The 16,515-nt window shown below is 53.4% G+C and overlaps 6 protein-coding genes across 6 annotated transcripts; 3 read left to right on the top strand and 3 right to left on the bottom strand.

Annotated features, from left to right (window-relative positions):
- Positions 1-6,326: 6,326 nt before the first annotated feature.
- EI97DRAFT_499220 (uncharacterized protein) lies at positions 6,327-8,529 on the bottom strand. The gene is made up of 2 exons (XM_033802598.1): positions 7,815-8,529; positions 6,327-7,763 (listed from the first exon to the last, which is right to left on the bottom strand). Exons 1-2 carry the CDS (start codon positions 8,073-8,075, stop codon positions 6,567-6,569), a joined length of 1,458 nt encoding a protein of 485 aa, XP_033656141.1. The 5' UTR covers positions 8,076-8,529; the 3' UTR covers positions 6,327-6,566.
- On the top strand, positions 8,368-8,921 carry EI97DRAFT_448495 (vacuolar ATP synthase; the record flags this gene model as incomplete). Its single annotated transcript, XM_033800165.1, has 4 exons — positions 8,368-8,424; positions 8,483-8,518; positions 8,574-8,711; positions 8,781-8,921. 4 exons carry the CDS (start codon positions 8,368-8,370, stop codon positions 8,919-8,921), a joined length of 372 nt encoding a protein of 123 aa, XP_033656140.1.
- Positions 8,922-9,325: 404 nt separating this feature from the next.
- EI97DRAFT_372478 (uncharacterized protein) lies at positions 9,326-9,953 on the bottom strand (the record flags this gene model as incomplete). Its single annotated transcript, XM_033795354.1, has 3 exons — positions 9,326-9,412; positions 9,464-9,680; positions 9,763-9,953. 3 exons carry the CDS (start codon positions 9,951-9,953, stop codon positions 9,326-9,328), a joined length of 495 nt encoding a protein of 164 aa, XP_033656139.1.
- Positions 9,954-10,548: 595 nt separating this feature from the next.
- Positions 10,549-11,869, bottom strand: EI97DRAFT_413284 (NAD(P)-binding protein; the record flags this gene model as incomplete). The annotated part of the gene is made up of 5 exons (XM_033796786.1): positions 11,678-11,869; positions 11,603-11,634; positions 10,909-11,552; positions 10,729-10,844; positions 10,549-10,679 (listed from the first exon to the last, which is right to left on the bottom strand). Exons 1-5 carry the CDS (start codon positions 11,763-11,765, stop codon positions 10,549-10,551), a joined length of 1,011 nt encoding a protein of 336 aa, XP_033656138.1. The 5' UTR covers positions 11,766-11,869.
- A 165-nt stretch (positions 11,870-12,034) lies between these two features.
- EI97DRAFT_430870 (FAD/NAD(P)-binding domain-containing protein) lies at positions 12,035-14,048 on the top strand. Its single transcript, XM_033797797.1, has 3 exons — positions 12,035-12,536; positions 12,595-13,209; positions 13,265-14,048. Exons 1-3 carry the CDS (start codon positions 12,476-12,478, stop codon positions 13,885-13,887), a joined length of 1,299 nt encoding a protein of 432 aa, XP_033656137.1. The 5' UTR covers positions 12,035-12,475; the 3' UTR covers positions 13,888-14,048.
- On the top strand, positions 14,022-16,168 carry EI97DRAFT_430868 (cytochrome P450). The gene is made up of 6 exons (XM_033797796.1): positions 14,022-14,329; positions 14,380-14,507; positions 14,560-14,631; positions 14,680-15,071; positions 15,137-15,908; positions 15,962-16,168. Exons 1-6 carry the CDS (start codon positions 14,171-14,173, stop codon positions 16,122-16,124), a joined length of 1,686 nt encoding a protein of 561 aa, XP_033656136.1. The 5' UTR covers positions 14,022-14,170; the 3' UTR covers positions 16,125-16,168.
- Positions 16,169-16,515: the final 347 nt, after the last annotated feature.

The following is a 16,515-nucleotide window of genomic DNA, read 5'->3' as shown; positions in this document are numbered from 1 at the left end:
CCCAACCAGCCCGGCACCCCCCAAGTAGGTCCATGCAGTGAACGGATGATCAGACAGCCCGCAGCAAGTGACGGATTGGCTCAGCGCGTGTACGGGAGAGCCGGTCAGCACTGATGGATAGAGAAGGCTGAAGAGGATACAACTGCGGGGGATGGGCGACATTTGGAAAGCAACGACCGCATACCAGCAAAGGGAACAGAGCAAAATAGAGAGTACGGGGATGGGTTGACTCGAGGCCGTTACCTGTCACAGGCTACTGGAAAAGCAGAGTGCCAGGGTGAGCGGGAGGCGATGCTGGAAAAAGACGCGGTCCACACAAACAGCGCCACGGCTTCTGGGCGAGGCAGAGCGGACAATGGAGACGACACGGGCAGGCGATGCAACCCTTCGTCTGGTCTAGCAGCTCTCTCGGTCACGACGCCATGATCCGGGCTTGCTGATTTCCAGCACAGAGCGGGCCCGACAGAGCGGGACGCTGCGCAACGCTCCGAAAGTAGCCAGGCATTGCACAGCTGCAGCTCGCCGGAGCAGGACGAGGACGGGAAGAAGGGGTCGAGGTGAGCACTAGTAGGCTTAAGACGAAGACGTGACTGCAGGCTGGTCGGATCTGGCAGCGGGGGAGAAGCGCAGATGTACTGCAAGTTTCGACATAGAGGCAGCGGACTCCCTTTGCGTTGTTGAGTAGGGAGTACGGAGTATTATGTAGATGGTTCGAAGAGACGGAGGGCGGACGGCTGGCGGACGGCTGGCGGTTGGACTGACTGCGGACGGCGGAGGGCGGTTGGGGGCACGGGGAATGTGTGGGTGGGTTCAATGTTGGGGTGGTTGGGATGAAAACCGTGTGGGTGACGTGCAGGAAGGATGCGCGGCTATTCCTCCCCGCCAAGACCAGACCCCTGCGCTAATGGAGACTAGCGTCACACTAATGGAATCTAGGACAAAAGCGGGATTAGCCTCCTCCTCGCGCAGAGACGTCGCTCTCATCCCACAGGTCACTGCAAGACTCCCTCTCACTCACACACTCACACACACTCTCTCTCTCTCACACTAGCTACCACTGGGCTCTCTCCTCGCGCACCCATCCACGTCGCACTCCCTATCATTGCAGTCGGCGCTTCCCAAAGGCCCACTATCCCTTATCGTAATCACAGTCTGGTCGAATCGCCCTCGCATACCTCCCTTGCGTTTCCCTGATTCCACGCGCCTCGACGTGACATGACCCAGTCCTCTCGCACGTTTTCTGCCATGACGGGGAGCTGCTCCTCCAAGGACGGAGAACGCTGACTGACAATCATCGCATGCCAGTGCGAGTGGGAGCGCTGGGGAGCCGCCCCCAGAGCTCTCCACTAGCACTGCAGCTCACCGAAGGCCTGGCGGTAACAAAGCTGCCATCCATGTCCTCCTCGCATGATTCCTTGACGGCCTACCATCATCTGATGCGACAACTCCCGCCGACCGTCACAGCGGCCTGCACGCTCAGCAAAACTGCTGCGCCCTGAGCACCTGACCTCGGCTCCTCCCAGAACATTTCACTGCATTCTAGCACAGCAGCCCGTTGGCCGCCAGCGCAGATGTGGCTGAGCGGGCAATTTGGGAGATCGCAGCCCATCTGGGTGGCCGCATCGCATCACTAGCTCACAAGAGAATCAGCCAACCTGCAGGGAATCCGACTTCGAGGCACACCAACCTGCAGCCACCCGTCCCTTCCCCGTGACGACGAGGGCCGCTGTCCAAGCAGCTGTCCAAGCAGCTATCGGGACCAGAGAGCTCGCTGGCTGCCTGCAGAAGCCTCGAAGATACTTCGGAAGGAGCAGAAATCAACCTCTCAGGCGACTCGACCAGCAGGGCGTAGTGCCGTTGCTCACGATAACGAGCTGGGCCGGAGTTTGAACAAGGCATGGTGCCGGCTGGGCGTTCTTCGTTACACCAACCGCGATCATCATTTCTGGCAGCCCAAGACCAGCAACTGGCGCAAAACGGTTGACATGATGCAGTGCTCAGTCTGAAGAGAAACGTCTGTCAACAGCGGTTCGGGCCGCCTGTTTTGAGCTCGAAAGGCTCTCTATTGTGACCTCTCCAGACCGGATGACAGTGCATAGGCTCTGAAGATGGTTCTTCTTTCCGAACTCGTTCAGTATCTCTGGCTAGTGTCTTGCGCTTTTCAATCTCCTCTTCAAAGTCTTTCACCAGATTCTCTTGATCAAAAGGTGTAGCAGCTTTCTCATGACCTTCATGATGACTGCTTTGCATTCACTTCGGTCCCATGAAGCAGCATGCTTGAAGCAACAGCGGAGGCAAACTACTCAGGTCCAGGGACTCGGAGCGAACATCACCCTGACACTGTGCTCTGGACCTATGTGGTGATGGTTCCTATCCACAATTGCAGATTTCATCGAAAATACCGCCGTTTTGCAGCCGTGTCGTCGGAGTTTCTGGAATGTATATGTCCACAGAAGATTTACTTGCATCCTCTTTATCTTCAAGAGTCAGTTGGTTGTTTCTTGGCCTGGAGGCGATGAATCTCGAACCTGGACTAGTTGTCTTGCGGGTAGAACGAGATATGACTATCCGCCTCCAAAGGCCCAAAGAACGCTCAGCGACTTGACATACATTCACTTCCACCCAACCGTGTATCGGTCGAGCGGCTCCATTCACGAAATTTGGAATTATCCTTGCGATTCTTGTTACGAAATCTGCCTGTGGGTCTTAATCTCAAGTTGATCGTGAGGAGCTTTGCTTCTAGTCAATTGATGATACACGTACATATGGCCAGGAATTTGTCTGCATCCCTGGAACTGGGCCTCGGACCGGTCCGGTAGCGAAGCAGTTTCGTTTCACGAGCAATACCGTCCAGGAGGGTTGTGACGACTTGTTGTTCGGTATCTGCTCGAGTCACACCCTGTATGCGCCTATCCTATCCGCATTGACTCCAGATGGTGTTCAGATCGCGTCTACTTGTTGCACCCTATGGCAGATGAACCCCCATCCTATACACTGCATATGCTTTGCGGGACCTCATCCTCGGCATACCGTGCGTGCCATTCATTTCCCTGGACATGGGAACCTCTACTCTCCGTGATCGATATGGCCTGAGGTCAGCATTTGCCTTGTTGAGGATTTGACGCCCCTGCGGACCTTGCACAGCGTTCCAATGGTTCTCCATACAGGGACAGATGGGCTAACAGTCGTCCACCAGGCATTCGGTCACTACCCGACTATCGAGAGCACGGCGGAGCCGCTGTAGAACCTCCAACCCCTCAAACCGACAGCGAACGATTGGCCCGTGCAAATGCAGTGATTGCGAAACTAGAGACTGTTCAACCTCATCATGTTGGGCTTACTCCCTCTGGAGGCCATGTGATGAATGTTTGTCACATTTGCCAATCAATCTTACCAGCCAGACCATGTATCCGGATTTTGTCTACTCGCCCCTCCGCATCTTTCGCAACACAAGCATCCCAAACCTGCCCGCCATCAAAGCGAGCAATTGACTAGGAGACGATCGGGAGACCCTCAACGAAATACGCCACAGTTCCGCAGCATGAGCCTGTGCATTGTTGCATGGACTGATTGACAACAGGATCCATTGCACGTATGGGGTCGCAAGACCCTGATAGGGGTTATCCCAATTCCTCACAACAGTCCACGCTATTCAAGCCGAGACGGAAGAATACCTCGTTGGGATATCGACACGCGTACTGCTGGCTCCTGTGGGTTGGGAGTCTTTGATCTGCTCGTGCTGGAAGATACAGCTCGCCATGGATACCACGACATAACCGGTGTCAGCTGAGCACCATCATCAACACAAGCTTGACCACCTCAGGCAAGCCAGTAACGGTTCACTTTCTGAGGTTTTCAACCTCTCACTGCGTATAGACTCTCCAGCGACGGTGTTCTTCATCTTGCTGCTGGGAAAAGGGGCTCAACACACAGATGCCCCTGATGATACACTGTGGAGCGACGAGGTGGGTCCCTCAGACTCCAAGGCTTCTGGATACTAAGCCACATCCATGCAGCTTCTAAATGTATATACGGTGCTCACCCTTTGCATCCGCCTTGGTCAACATCCGGCCTGCTCTGGGCCTGATTACTGCACAAAGGCTGAACCCATCATCGCAACATCTGGAGCCCTCTCCGACCTGCGACGAAAGCGCCCTCCATGGGCCCTGATACTGTTTCAATTGCTTTGACCCTGCCTAGATACTTGCTGGTCCAATCAAACCCTACATCTGGAAACATTCTCCACATCCATTCTCATCCCCGACGCTATTGGCGCCCTAGGCCCAAGGAACCACGAGAATCCAGGAACATACGTGTGCGACTCCTCGCCTGCAAGCCTTTTCTAGCGCTCACACACGTTAGCTCGTGCTCCGCTAAACAGGCTAACGAACGTGGCGCTTGTGATTCCACACTCATCCAGTGATCAGGCCGTCGTTGAGTTGAGACGTCGATATCTCGTAGGATCCACAGTGACCCCTGCCTTCGTTGGATAGTACGCCATCTAACTCAAGGGGCTCTCTTCCAATGAGCTCAACACGATCGCCGTTGGCGCTGAGTGTCCCGCAGCCATACCGTCACACCAGCGAGCAGTCAGCCCGCAATGTCCGGGAGCTGTAGGCTCGTTCACTCGGTAGCCTGTACGGGAGAAAGCCAATTATCTAGACACCAGACTAAACACAAGCACGATGTTCGGTCACCGATGATGCGATTCTCTCACGCAAATAGCAGGATCCCACCCACCAAACTACAGATGATAGCGTTGGTTCGTCTTATCATCATGTTCTTGTCCCGGCCAGGCGCCCGGGACTCGAACGTGGAGTTCTGTCCAGTGAGTCATGTCGTACTGCGTTCCAACAAGCCGAATGTGTCGGAGATTGAGAGCCCCTAAGTTCCGTGTGGTTCGTCTCACTCCGTCAGTCAGACATATGGGGTTGTGAAGCTAGTGAAGGAGAGCCCACATCGGGATGCACCGGTCGTTGGAGTGTAGTGGTGTGGAGGGAGGAAGTTTCTCCGGGCGTCTCCGACTTACATGATCTTTTCCTTCAGCTGGACGTGTTCCTCACGCCTACATGGATCAGGGTGACTGCTTTCGAGTGTCTCCGAGATGGTCAGATGGAGGGCTACTAGATTTTAGTGCGCGGGTCATTTCCGCCTTGGTGGGTGGAAGATCAGGCTACACTGGCACATGGTCATGGCGAGCGGGCGGGTAGCTAGCCTGTTTTCTCGCTCCTTTGTGAGCGCTGCGACAGATCTTGGTAGGTTTATGGTGACGGTAGTGATGATAGTGACGATTGCAATGGACATAGGACGTCCGTCAGAGAGGTAGAGTATAGTAGGTGGTAAGTAGCTATGCGGCTCTTTGGGGCGATTGTTGGCGTGTAGCATGTTTGCTCAGCTTGTCCGTGTTGATCGTTTGAATCATCATCTAATTTTTGCTGTTGCTACGGCAAAATCATTTATTTGCGGAGATTGGATATCACTTTCATTATGTGCAACGTAAACACAACTCTCAACGTAGACGCAACTCCCCATCCGTCCAAACCAAAAGATCGCTGCATCTCCGGTAGCTTCTCGAACAAATGCTTCTGGCAACATGCTCCTATTGTAAAGGGGTTGTCGTTCATGCTCATTGACTCATTGGAGGTGCAGTGAGACCCAAAACGCGCATTCCAACATTGTTAACCTATTTACTCTGAGCACAATATCTCCCTGCCTTGAAAAGCCGCGAACAGCTCTCTACATCTCCACATTCCCAGTGACATATCCATTTATTGCCCGTTTCGTATCTAGATTCCGACATTCAGATCCACACTCACAATCATACAGAAAAACAAATAACCTTCCTGTCCTGCTACTTTCCCTTCCACCCTCGACCGATAAACCGGCTTCAGCACCGACCGGCAGATAACACCAGAAATCTCGGATTGGATATTTAGGTCCTCAACCGAGCAGGCATAGAATTGCTCAGACACCGCTCATGGATGGTTTCGAGGGAAGGACAAAGGATTGCGGTGGACAAAATGGCATTCTTTTTCTCTTCTCACGCTCAACTCGAGCAGCTCAGTCTTTTCTCCGTTGGTGACAAGAAGTTCTATGACTCTGATATCAGCAGCGTACATGGCCAGATGAATCAGCGCCGCAATTTCCTCGTCCTCTTAATGTCCGTACCATCATTTAAATCCCAGCAAGGACAGGCATGTCCACTACACAAGTCTAACTTTGTAAAATCCATCTGGCCTAGAATGGACATTGATCATATTCACGTCACTCTCTCCAAGCCCGCAGTCGACTAACGCCCTCATCGACATCTCAATCTCTTACTTGCTGGGAAATGAAAGAGTGCATTGTATGATGCTGGGTATATAGTTCACTTTCCCCCCTGGCCATAAAGCCTCTGACTCCGTAATCCCCTCAATCCCCTCCCATATATATCCGAGAACCCCGCTGCTAGTCAAACCGCGATATCTTACACGCAAAGGAAAAGCCCCTTCCCGACTTCCCTTATTTCCTTATGAAACTAGCGTCCGCATTCCCCACACTTTCAAAATCCACTCATACACCCGCTATTAAAAGCGTCCACTCTCCCTCCTCCCCACCCCCAACCCAGAATACCCCTTACTCATCCTCTCTTTGACACCCACTCCCTCCAAGCCCGACGCAAGACCTCCCGGGGTACTCATTCTCTTAAGCGGACTACCCTCCCTCTTCGTCGGACTGCCAGCTCTCCTCTCACCTCCCATCCCAGTCCCCGCGCCGCCTAGACTCTCCCTACTACCAGTTCTATCATCGCGGAGATAGTTTGCGCTCGCAGACTTGCGAAGCGGGGAAGCAGCATGCGAATACACGCCCAGACTGCCGCCGTCTCCGGAACCGACATGCGAGGTGCGGAACTGCGGCTGCTGAGTGTGCCGGAACGGGTTGGGAGTATTTGACGGTCGTATGGGTGAAGAGAAGTCTGCTCCTGTGGTTGTGGTAGATGCTGTGGTGTACCTAGGATTGGGAATGGGTCGATACGAGGGCGTATGGGTAGTTGATCGCACGGGGCGAGGGTTTGGCTGCGACGCTAGATTATCAGGATCGTACTGGGAAGCGTAGGCTTGGTTGGGGTTTGTGTGAAATCCACGTTTGATTATAGTGGTTGGGGTGTATATGTCGACTTCGGAGGCAAGCTCACTGCCTCCAGAAAGCCTCTGCCGCTTGTTGGTGGTGATTGTTTGGATGCCCACGTCTCGGTACGGCCGTTGTAGATTGGGGTGGACGAATTTGGTGTCGTATTCGTTGAGCACTTCCCGATGGATGACAGCGGAGTCCTTGACTTGTCTCTCGAAGGAGCTGCAGAGGTAGCGTAGCTGTATTGAGAGAAGCGCGGCAATGGCAATCGTCGTCACAACCTTGACACTGGGCCGCGATTCCAGCGGGGCTACTGGCAGGTTTAGAAGGTAGAGAACGACGTGTAGCGGACTGAAGAGACAGAACAGTCTCAAGCAAAGCGGATTGGGGTCCCAGACAGCAATCTCCCACACATCTCGTGAGGCGTCCGGATGCGCGCGAGATTCGGCGGATTCAAAGCTCATGATGTTCTGAAGAAAGCGGAGAGGGGAGGCTCCCGCAGGGGAGGAATCAACGCGGACCCGGTGCGCGGATGGGGTGGAGGGGTTCGTTTCGATTGGCTGTTCGAAGAGTCGATAGTGCCGCTTGCGATAGAAGGTGTAGGAGGCGTTCAGGAACGATATGAGGGCGAGTACTAGCACGATAATATTCATCTAGTGAAAAGTGAGCCTGGTTCTGGTCATAAATGGGGAGCCGTATCTTACAAACAACTTCAGCCAGCCACTGCTAGTCGTCTTATACTCTCCGAAGACATCATCTCCAGCACTGGTCGATTTGCCCGCATTCGCTTCCGCGATCATGAAGACGACATTCATGACCAGTCCAATGGAATTGGCATAGCTGTCCGCAAAATCATCCCAATCACTGCCATTGAACTCCTCCGACAACCACATCAACCAGTCCCATGGATCAAGGTAACTTTTGATCCTCTCCAGAAGCGGAGCGCGACGGACAAGGCGTGGCATGCTGGACTTTTGGGACTGATGTGTCTCGGGGGATGTCGTTGTCGCAGAGATTGCGCAAATATCCAGACGCAATCAAAAGATCCTTTGTTCACGTCATTGTTGGTTTGGGTCCGGTGGTGTTTGCGGTGTTAATGAAGCTTGGGACATAAACAATGGATTCATGAAGCGACGCGGCTAAACCTCGGACCGCCGAGCCATGACGACTGCTAGCAGAAGCTCCGGCAACAACAGCGCCAGCTGCTTCCCTCCACGAGGTCGCCGGGGGAGTCAGAGTAAGGAGAATATACCGGCAATGGCTGCTCCAGCACAGAACAAGGACCGCCAATTCCTGGCTGTTATTGGGGATGAAGTGTGTCTCCGCCCAAGCCCAGCCCCGCTGCCATCGCCTCCAGCTTACCAGTGCTCAGGATACAGTAACCGGACTGCTTCTTGCAGGCGTTGGCGTATGTTTCCCTTACCACCCTTTCCGCGTTGATTTTTGGGCTGACAGTGGAATAGCATGTTACTGCGCCGCCCGATTCGCAGAAGAACTTCCTCGTTGTCGACAGCAAGACAGAGAACAGTGCTATCGAAGCGGCCTTTGACCGGTTCACAACAGAGCGAAAAGATATCGCGATCTTGCTCATAAACCAACACGTATGGGAACCCTCGGACCGCCAGCTCCCTGCTTTGGCTTTCAACCCGGCATGCGCTGACAGTGGGCAGATCGCCGAACGCATAAGACATCGGGTCGAAACGTACACGGCAGCCTTTCCTGCGGTGCTCGAGATTCCTTCGAAAGACCATCCCTATGACCCAGAGAAAGATAGCGTGCTGAAGCGCGTACGGAGACTATTTGGAGAATAGACGGGGGATATTCAGAGTCTGGTGGGTGTGAACGTGGTGGCTGCTGCAATGATATCCGGACACTATGACCACGACATGTTTCAGATGTCGTACGACACAATCATTTCGTGGATTTGGAAATACCATGACTTATTGACGTGAACCTTCGTGAACCCCCTTGGTATGGTATGGACGTATCGCTAATACCCAACAAATATGCAAACACATGCCATTATTCCCCCAGACAATGCGTCTTAAACAAGAGCCCTGCCATTATAACTCGTCTCGCCTATGGATCCGGTCCTGCAGTATGTTTACACCCGGGCCAGACAGCTTGAACCTCCGGCTCCCAACTTGGAATGATCTATGGAGTGGTCTCAGATTTGCACTTCCCGCGAGTTTCTCGTGCTGCCGGCTGGAGATGTTTACCGGGTGAATTGGACGGTGGCCGTTAGGCAGGTGATCTTGTCGCCATCCTTGGTGTATACGTCGGCCAGTACAGTGTACTTTCCCTTCACGTTGTCAGCGGTTGAGATGGTGGAGTGTGCAGATGATATACGCACAGGTGGGATCTGCTGGGGGAGGTTGACATCCTTGGTCAAGCTCATCTCTCCCTTGTCGAGCGGGCAGTTCAGGTCTACGTTGGAGATGGCATCGCAGAGGTCGGATTCCTGGTTGATGAGGGTGATGAGGCCGTACTTGACTTGGACGTGGACTTTGGCGCCTTCCTCCACCTTCTCCTTGAAGTCGCCGCTTGCCTTGATACTGAGGGTCTTTCCCCTGTAGTCGTGCATTAGCAGCAGTCACAGCCAAACATCTGCAAAGGAGAAAGACAGGGTAGACTTGACGGCAGGCTTCTTACGGTTGGGGCGGGTTAGGTGACAGGTCCACCCTCTCGATGGTCAAGATATCATCCTTGGGATCTCCGCAGAAGTGCAGAGGATTGTCTCCTGGCACCTTGTAGTCCTCGCTGATGGCAACCTGGCCGGGTATCCATGAGGCGGCAACGGAGAGTGCGCAGAGGGAGGAGATGACGACGGCAAGAAACCTCATCTTGAATGCTGTTGCAGCGAGTGCTGTGACGAGGTATACTGTATACTGTATACAGCGGTAGGGGGGGAGGCACTGTATAGAGTCGGCGTTCCTGGACGATTCATAGATTGGAACGAGGCTGGGGTGAGGGACTGTGAGGCTTGAGCAGGCGGAGTGCAATGCCAAGAGGCCCGTGCGCACGATGACGACACTAATGCTGGTCATGCGAACTGCCCTCTCCGTTGCTACTCCATGATTGCTACTCCTCTGGTACCTACTGTACTACTTGTACTTATTAACATTATACACAGAGAAGTCCGGGAATGGAGAGCTAATAGCTGCTTTACCTGAATGTAACTGCTGCGCCTCAGTTACCACGCCCACCCCGAGCTCTTCTGAGAAGCCTCCTCCTGTTGCAGCCATCGCCCTGCCCAAATACGACGCGATCACAACAGGGAGAGGCTTTTCACAAATTAGGGACGACAACCGCAGTTGAAGGTATACACGAGCAGAATGGATGACATGTCTCTTGCACTCGCTTCGCTCGAGGTGTTGGAAATCCTTTCCATTCCTATCGAGTACTATCTTGTCTAATCTTGCAGCATCGCAGCCTCATTCATAGCCTGGGCTCCCCTCCCACCAGCTTTGAGCTAAGCGCCCATAACTTCTCTGCTATTTGCGGGTCCGTGGCATGCGGTGCTGTCGCCTCCCAGTATTGACAGTTGTGCAGGAACACAGCTTTCGGCTCTGGTCCTATACATTAGTATGCATCTTCCGAATCCGACTCGGGACTGACCGTCAAGCTGCGGATCAAATGCTGCAACCAAGGTGGTCGCAGCTCCCTGATCATGATTCTTCCAGAATGGACTCGTTTTACGCATTGTGCTCTCGCCATCCGGGTCGAGATCTCTGCTCAGACCCGTCCATATTGCTAAAGTTTTTTAGCATCGGCTCCAAATATCCATATTTCGAGCACGACTTACAGCCCGGGTGTACCGCATAACTCACGATTCCATCCTTCTTTAACCGCTGGTTTAAACCAACCGAGAAGAGCACATTTGCGGTTTTTGACTGGCCATACGATATGTACCCATTGTATGGCTCCCCCTCCTTGCCTTTGAACATGTCTGGTATGTCCGCCGGCGGCTTCTCTTCATCTGGAATCGGCTTCCCTTCGAAGTTGTAATCATGGAACCGAATGGGGCTAAGACGGTGTCCCAGACTTGTCAGGTTGATCACGCGAGTGGCTCCTGGCGGGCTTGACTTTGCCGACTTCAGCAACAGGGGAAGAAGCAGATTGGTAAACAGGAAGTGGCCTATGTGATTGCTCCCAAACTGGGCTTCGATGCCTTCGGCCGTATGTTGCAACGTCGAGGTCATCAAGCCAGCATTGTTGATGAGGATGTCAAGACGATCAGTGATCTCTGACACTTGAGCCGCAGCCTTTCTTACGGCTTCTTGCGATCCGAGATCTAGGGCAACGGTGCGGACGGCCACGGCGGGATATGCGTCTCTGAGCTTTTCGGCGACTTGGTCCAGCTTGGCTTGCGTACGAGATGCCAGAATGAGAAGAGCAGGGGATTGTGATGCAATGGCCTGCGCGGTGGAGGATCCGATTGACTTGCTGGCTATCAGCTCTGGAATCCCTGACTTTGAACTGGTTGACCCACCTCTGGACTGACGCCTGTGATCAAGACTACAGCTTATTAGTATTTGCTACTACAGAAAGCTGCCGTCACACGAACCTTTCCTCCCCTTGATGCGCTCGGCGAGCGCCTTAGCAACCTCGAGGCCTCCGGTTTCTTGACCCCATTCTGGGTGTGACACTGACATCTTTGAGTATGGAAGATTCTGACGAGTCCAGGGGATTCGGTAAAACACAAGCTGTCAATGTAGAGATACTATTTCGACAAAAACTGAGACGTCTCCCAGAATTCCTCATGTCATATACAATCGAAATGTATACATACTATGCTATCCACACACATGCACAGACCATAAGTGAATACTAAACCGAAACCAGCTAGCGTGATCTCCAAAACCAAGTGCGGGGCACCAATCTGCGGGGGACTCTCTTAATGTGGGGCATCGCAGCGATTCATCCGAACACCTCACCACCACGCACCACGCACCACCAGCCACAAGTCAACTGTACAGGTCTACCGCCGCAAATAAAGCCCGGCAAATGTGCTTCCACCCCGCTCCCACCATGTCTAGGCACAACACCCGTGTTCCCGGGCTACGATGCTCCCAAGCGGCACCTTCGAGACCTCGGGAGCAGCTGGAGAAGCTACCCACGCCGGCAGTGCGGACATAGCACAAAGCTCCCAGACTCAGGAGAGAATCAAATCAGCACCCCGGCCGAGGACTCTGGTGTAAACCGGGATCGCGGAGCCCCACACCCTGGAAAGGAGAGAGGGCCTGCATATTGAAAGTCGCAGCTGTGCTTTCTCGATTTCCAAGTTTTGCAAAAGCACAAGATACCTCTCACATCAATTCCCATGCCCCTTCGCGCAAAGATTCTACCCGGCAAACTCCCGACAATGGCAGAGCTCAATGGGACCAAGCCGCAGACTGGCATCAAAGTGATCATCGTCGGAGCGGGTACAGCGCCAGAGGAAATTTTCTCCATCAATGATCATCTTGCTGATTCATTCTTCAGGTTTCGGCGGTCTCACAGCGGCCATTGAATGCAAACGGCAAGGCCATTCTCCAGTCATTTATGAGGCTTTCCCCGAGCTCAAGCTGCTGGGCGATATCATCTCTTTTGGACCCAATGCAGGCCGCATCTTCTACCGGTGGTCCAATGGCGAGATTGTGAAGAAAATGCGAGATGTGTCCATTGATCTGTCAAGCTACGGGTTCAATATCCACAAGTGGGACACGGGCGAGATTGTGATCAATCAGAAGACTGCGGCCAAAGATCCAACGGCGCCGAACTTCAATGGCCACAGAGGCGAATTGCATGAGATTGTTTTCAACTACGCAAAAGAGCTGGGCATTCCCATTCACCTTGGGCACCGTGTAGAGAATTACTGGGAGACTGAAGAGGCTGCGGGGATTGTGCTGGAAGATGGGACGAAGATTGAGGGCGATGTCGTCGTAGGAAGCGACGGCGTGAGAAGCAAGGCGCGTACCCTCGTCCTCGGATATGAAGATAAGCCCAAGTCTTCCGGCTACGCTGTTTGGAGGGCATGGTTCTCGAACAAGGATATGATTGCGGATCCGGAGACAAAACACTTCTGTGAGAACGGAGACACCTTTAACGGGTGGATTGGTACGCGGCCGCAGATGGTTACTTTGAAGCATACAGATGCTGACACAAGAGACAGGACCGGATGTACATTTCCTCTTCTCCACCCTGAAAAACGGCTCCGACTGCTGCTGGGTCCTGACACACCGCGATGAAGCCGATATCGCCGAGTCCTGGTCTTTCCCAGGCTACCTCAAAGACGTGTACAAGGTCCTTGAGGGATGGGACCCAATGTGCAAGAAGATTGTTTCCAAGACGCCAGAATCCGTCCTCGTGGACTGGAAACTCGTCTATCGCGACCCCTTGCCTACGTGGGTTTCTGGCTACGGCAGTGCTCCAGGGCACGGGCGGATATGTCTTCTCGGTGATGCTGCACATCCTTTCCTACCAACGAGTGCACAGGGAGCAACGCAGGCATTGGAAGATGGAGTTACATTGGCTGTGGTGCTGCGGAGGGCAGGCAAGAAGAACATCAGAGGCGCATTGCGAGCATATCAGGAAATCCGTTATGACCGCGTCCGCAAAGTGCAGAAGACCGGGGAAACGACGCGAGATCTGTGGCACAAAACCGACTGGGAAAAGGTCAAGAAGAACCCGGAGAGTATACAAATGCCGAGGGAGGAGTGGATCTTTGGATTTGATGCAGAGAAGCATGCGGAGGAGGTGGCTGACGACCTCATCGCAAAGGTTTCCGCTTCGTAGACCTCGGAATGAGGATCGGAAGTTCGGAATTGGAGACAGTAGGACGGACGGACTTAAGCCCCACCACCAGGATGTGGGGTACCAGGTAGAGTAATAGAGTAATTCCCGTGTCCACGTTTAGGTCTTCCATCAGGGCACAGGTGATTGGTTTCTTAATATGCCGGACAGACATGCATTCAGAAGCTTGGTTGCACTTCCATCATATCCTTGTTGAACCTTTTTGACTTCGTATCCTCAGTTCGTGCACTTCTCTTGTCTAGCAACGTAACAACAGGTCGCAGCTATGGCTGTCGAACAGATCTTTGGAACACTTCCTTTGCACTATGTACAACATGGCATATCAAAGTACGGCACCGGGACCGTCATCATGGCCCTCGTGGTCACTGTTGTTGCCGCAGTGCTTGCAGACTATGCACGGATGCTCTACTTGAGGAGTAAAATGGTGAGCCTCTCCTCAGGTCCAGTCCAACGGTATGGCTAACTGAGCTCAAGCCTCCGGGTCCATTGCCTCTCCCCATCATCGGCAACACGTTCTCCCTCCCGGATAAGAAGCCATGGTTATACTTTGAAAAGCTCTCCAAGCAATACAACAACCCACTCATAACCTTCTGGATAGGACGGTATTCTTTGAGTTGAATCCAGACAGCGTTATCAGAATACTGACCCACCCAGTCACCCTACCGTTTGGATCAACGATGCCTGGACAGCCAACGAGCTTCTTGACAAGAGAGCTGGCATCTACTGGTATATACAACATGTCTAGTCAGCCACCCAGTGCTAATACCACTCCAGCTCCCGTCCCCGCATGGTCGTCTTCGCCGAGCTCCGCGCCGGCCAAAACAACCTGGTCAACATGATCACCACGACTCCCGCCCAACGTGACCGCTTCCGCATCCAACGCAAGCTCATGCACCAAGGCGTCGGCATTCAGCAAGTCCAGCGATACCGCTCGTTCCAGAACGACGAGAGTAAAGTCGTGGCTTATGATCTATTGAAGAACCCAGAGGACTATGTAGCACATTTCGAAAGATATGCGACGAGCGTGGTCAGTATCATTGGGTTTGGGCGAAGGGTGGGCGACCCTCAGGATCCGATTATCACGGAGGTGATTCAGGTGATGCATTTGGCGGCGGATCTGAATGTGCCCGGGAAGACGTTTCCGATGTTGATGGAGACGTTTCCGAGTAGGTCCACCTTTCTTCACTGAGCCATCTCACAGGAGTCGGTATATTCTAACTTCCACCGCCAGTTCTCGCCAAAGTCCCCGACGCTATCGCCCCCTGGAAACGGGGTGTAGGCCGAAAAAATGGATCCCACCGCGGCCAGGACTTCTTCTACTCCCTCGCCCACGAAGCCGCCACGCAACCGGGCCACGACGACTGCTACGCCAAACACCTCTTCAAAGCCGCCCCTCAATACAACCTCCGCCCACAAGAAATCTCCGCATTGGCAGGCAACCTCTTCGGCGCCGGCTCCGACACGTCCTCTAGCACCCTCATCACCGCCATCCTCGCCATGCGCGCCTTCCCGGAAACCCTCCTCCCGGCCTGGGAAGAACTAGACAGGGTCGTGGGCTCCGAGCGTTCCCCAACCTTCACAGACGACGCTTCCCTCCCCTATGTGCGCGCCTTCGTCAAGGAAGTCTTCCGCTGGCGCAGCGTTGCCATTATCGGCGGCCAGCCCCACGCGCCCGTGCAAGATGACTACTACAACGGGTATCTCATCCCCAAGATGACGTGGGTGCAGGGGAACGTGTGGGCGATCCACCATAACGAGCGTGAATTCCCCGAGCCGGATCGATTTAATCCCAAGAGGTTCCTCAAGGGGGACGAGGCCTCTAGACCGTTTCCCGGTGAGAGGGGCTACATGACGTTTGGCTGGGGGAGAAGGGTGTGTTCGGGACAGGCGTTGGCGGAGCAGGGGACGTGGGTCACGGTTGCGAGGTTGTTGTGGGGGTTCAAGATTGAGCCTGCGGTGGACGAGAAGGGGAATGAGATTCCGGTGGATATCTTTGCTTATACGTAAGTCTTTAAACACGCATTTTGCGGAGGGGAGAGTCGGCTAACGTGCGTAGAAATGGGCTGAATATGCGGCCTCAGCCGTTCAAGGTCAAGATTACGCCCAGGAGCGAGGCTATACGGCAGACGATTATTCGGGAGGGGGAACAGGCTCTTGCGGACTTGGCGCAGTATGAGGGCGAGACGAAGTATAGGATGAGTACGTTTTACACGAAGTGATGAATGTCATGTCAACTTTAGAATAGAAATATCCACATTTAAACTACCAATGAACCGACTAAACTGGGTGGGATGTTTTGTGCTTGTGATTTTGCATATCTTCACCATTGTGTCGACAGAATGGAAACAGGTTGACGGGGCGTATGCTGAATGAAGGGGGCCGGGAAGGAGGGTACCAGACCCCGTTCTTTTGAAGTGTTCGGAAAAGCCTACTAATTGCAAGCGTTGACCCTAAATATACAAATGTTATCTGTTAGGGTTACAACCTAGTTCAACGCATATTGAAAATGCAAAACAAAGGTTCAAGTGCGTGTCAAAATCTCTGCTGTTGATTGCCCGCGGCACGGCAAATGTCTTACACTGGGTGAATACATATACCTCTAACGAACTT

The sequence above is a fragment of the Westerdykella ornata genome (assembly GCF_010094085.1).
Source record: "Westerdykella ornata strain CBS 379.55 unplaced genomic scaffold EI97scaffold_4, whole genome shotgun sequence".
NCBI lineage: Eukaryota > Fungi > Ascomycota > Dothideomycetes > Pleosporales > Sporormiaceae > Westerdykella > Westerdykella ornata.
The sequence above is the reverse complement of the archived record's forward strand: the minus strand, read 5'-3'. Positions and strand labels throughout refer to the sequence as shown.

Coding starts and splice junctions, on each gene's coding strand:
- EI97DRAFT_499220 (XM_033802598.1), bottom strand. CDS start 8,075: ATGCCACGCCTTGTCCGTCGCGCTCCGCTTCTGGAGAGGATCAAAAGT. Junction 7,764..7,814: donor GTGGCTGGCTGAAGTTGTTT/GTAAGATACGGC, acceptor ACTTTTCACTAG/ATGAATATTATCGTGCTAGT.
- EI97DRAFT_430870 (XM_033797797.1), top strand. CDS start 12,476: ATGGCAGAGCTCAATGGGACCAAGCCGCAGACTGGCATCAAAGTGATC. Junction 12,537..12,594: donor AGTGATCATCGTCGGAGCGG/GTACAGCGCCAG, acceptor TTCATTCTTCAG/GTTTCGGCGGTCTCACAGCG. Junction 13,210..13,264: donor CACCTTTAACGGGTGGATTG/GTACGCGGCCGC, acceptor CACAAGAGACAG/GACCGGATGTACATTTCCTC.
- EI97DRAFT_430868 (XM_033797796.1), top strand. CDS start 14,171: ATGGCTGTCGAACAGATCTTTGGAACACTTCCTTTGCACTATGTACAA. Junction 14,508..14,559: donor ATAACCTTCTGGATAGGACG/GTATTCTTTGAG, acceptor TGACCCACCCAG/TCACCCTACCGTTTGGATCA. Junction 15,909..15,961: donor GTGGATATCTTTGCTTATAC/GTAAGTCTTTAA, acceptor TAACGTGCGTAG/AAATGGGCTGAATATGCGGC.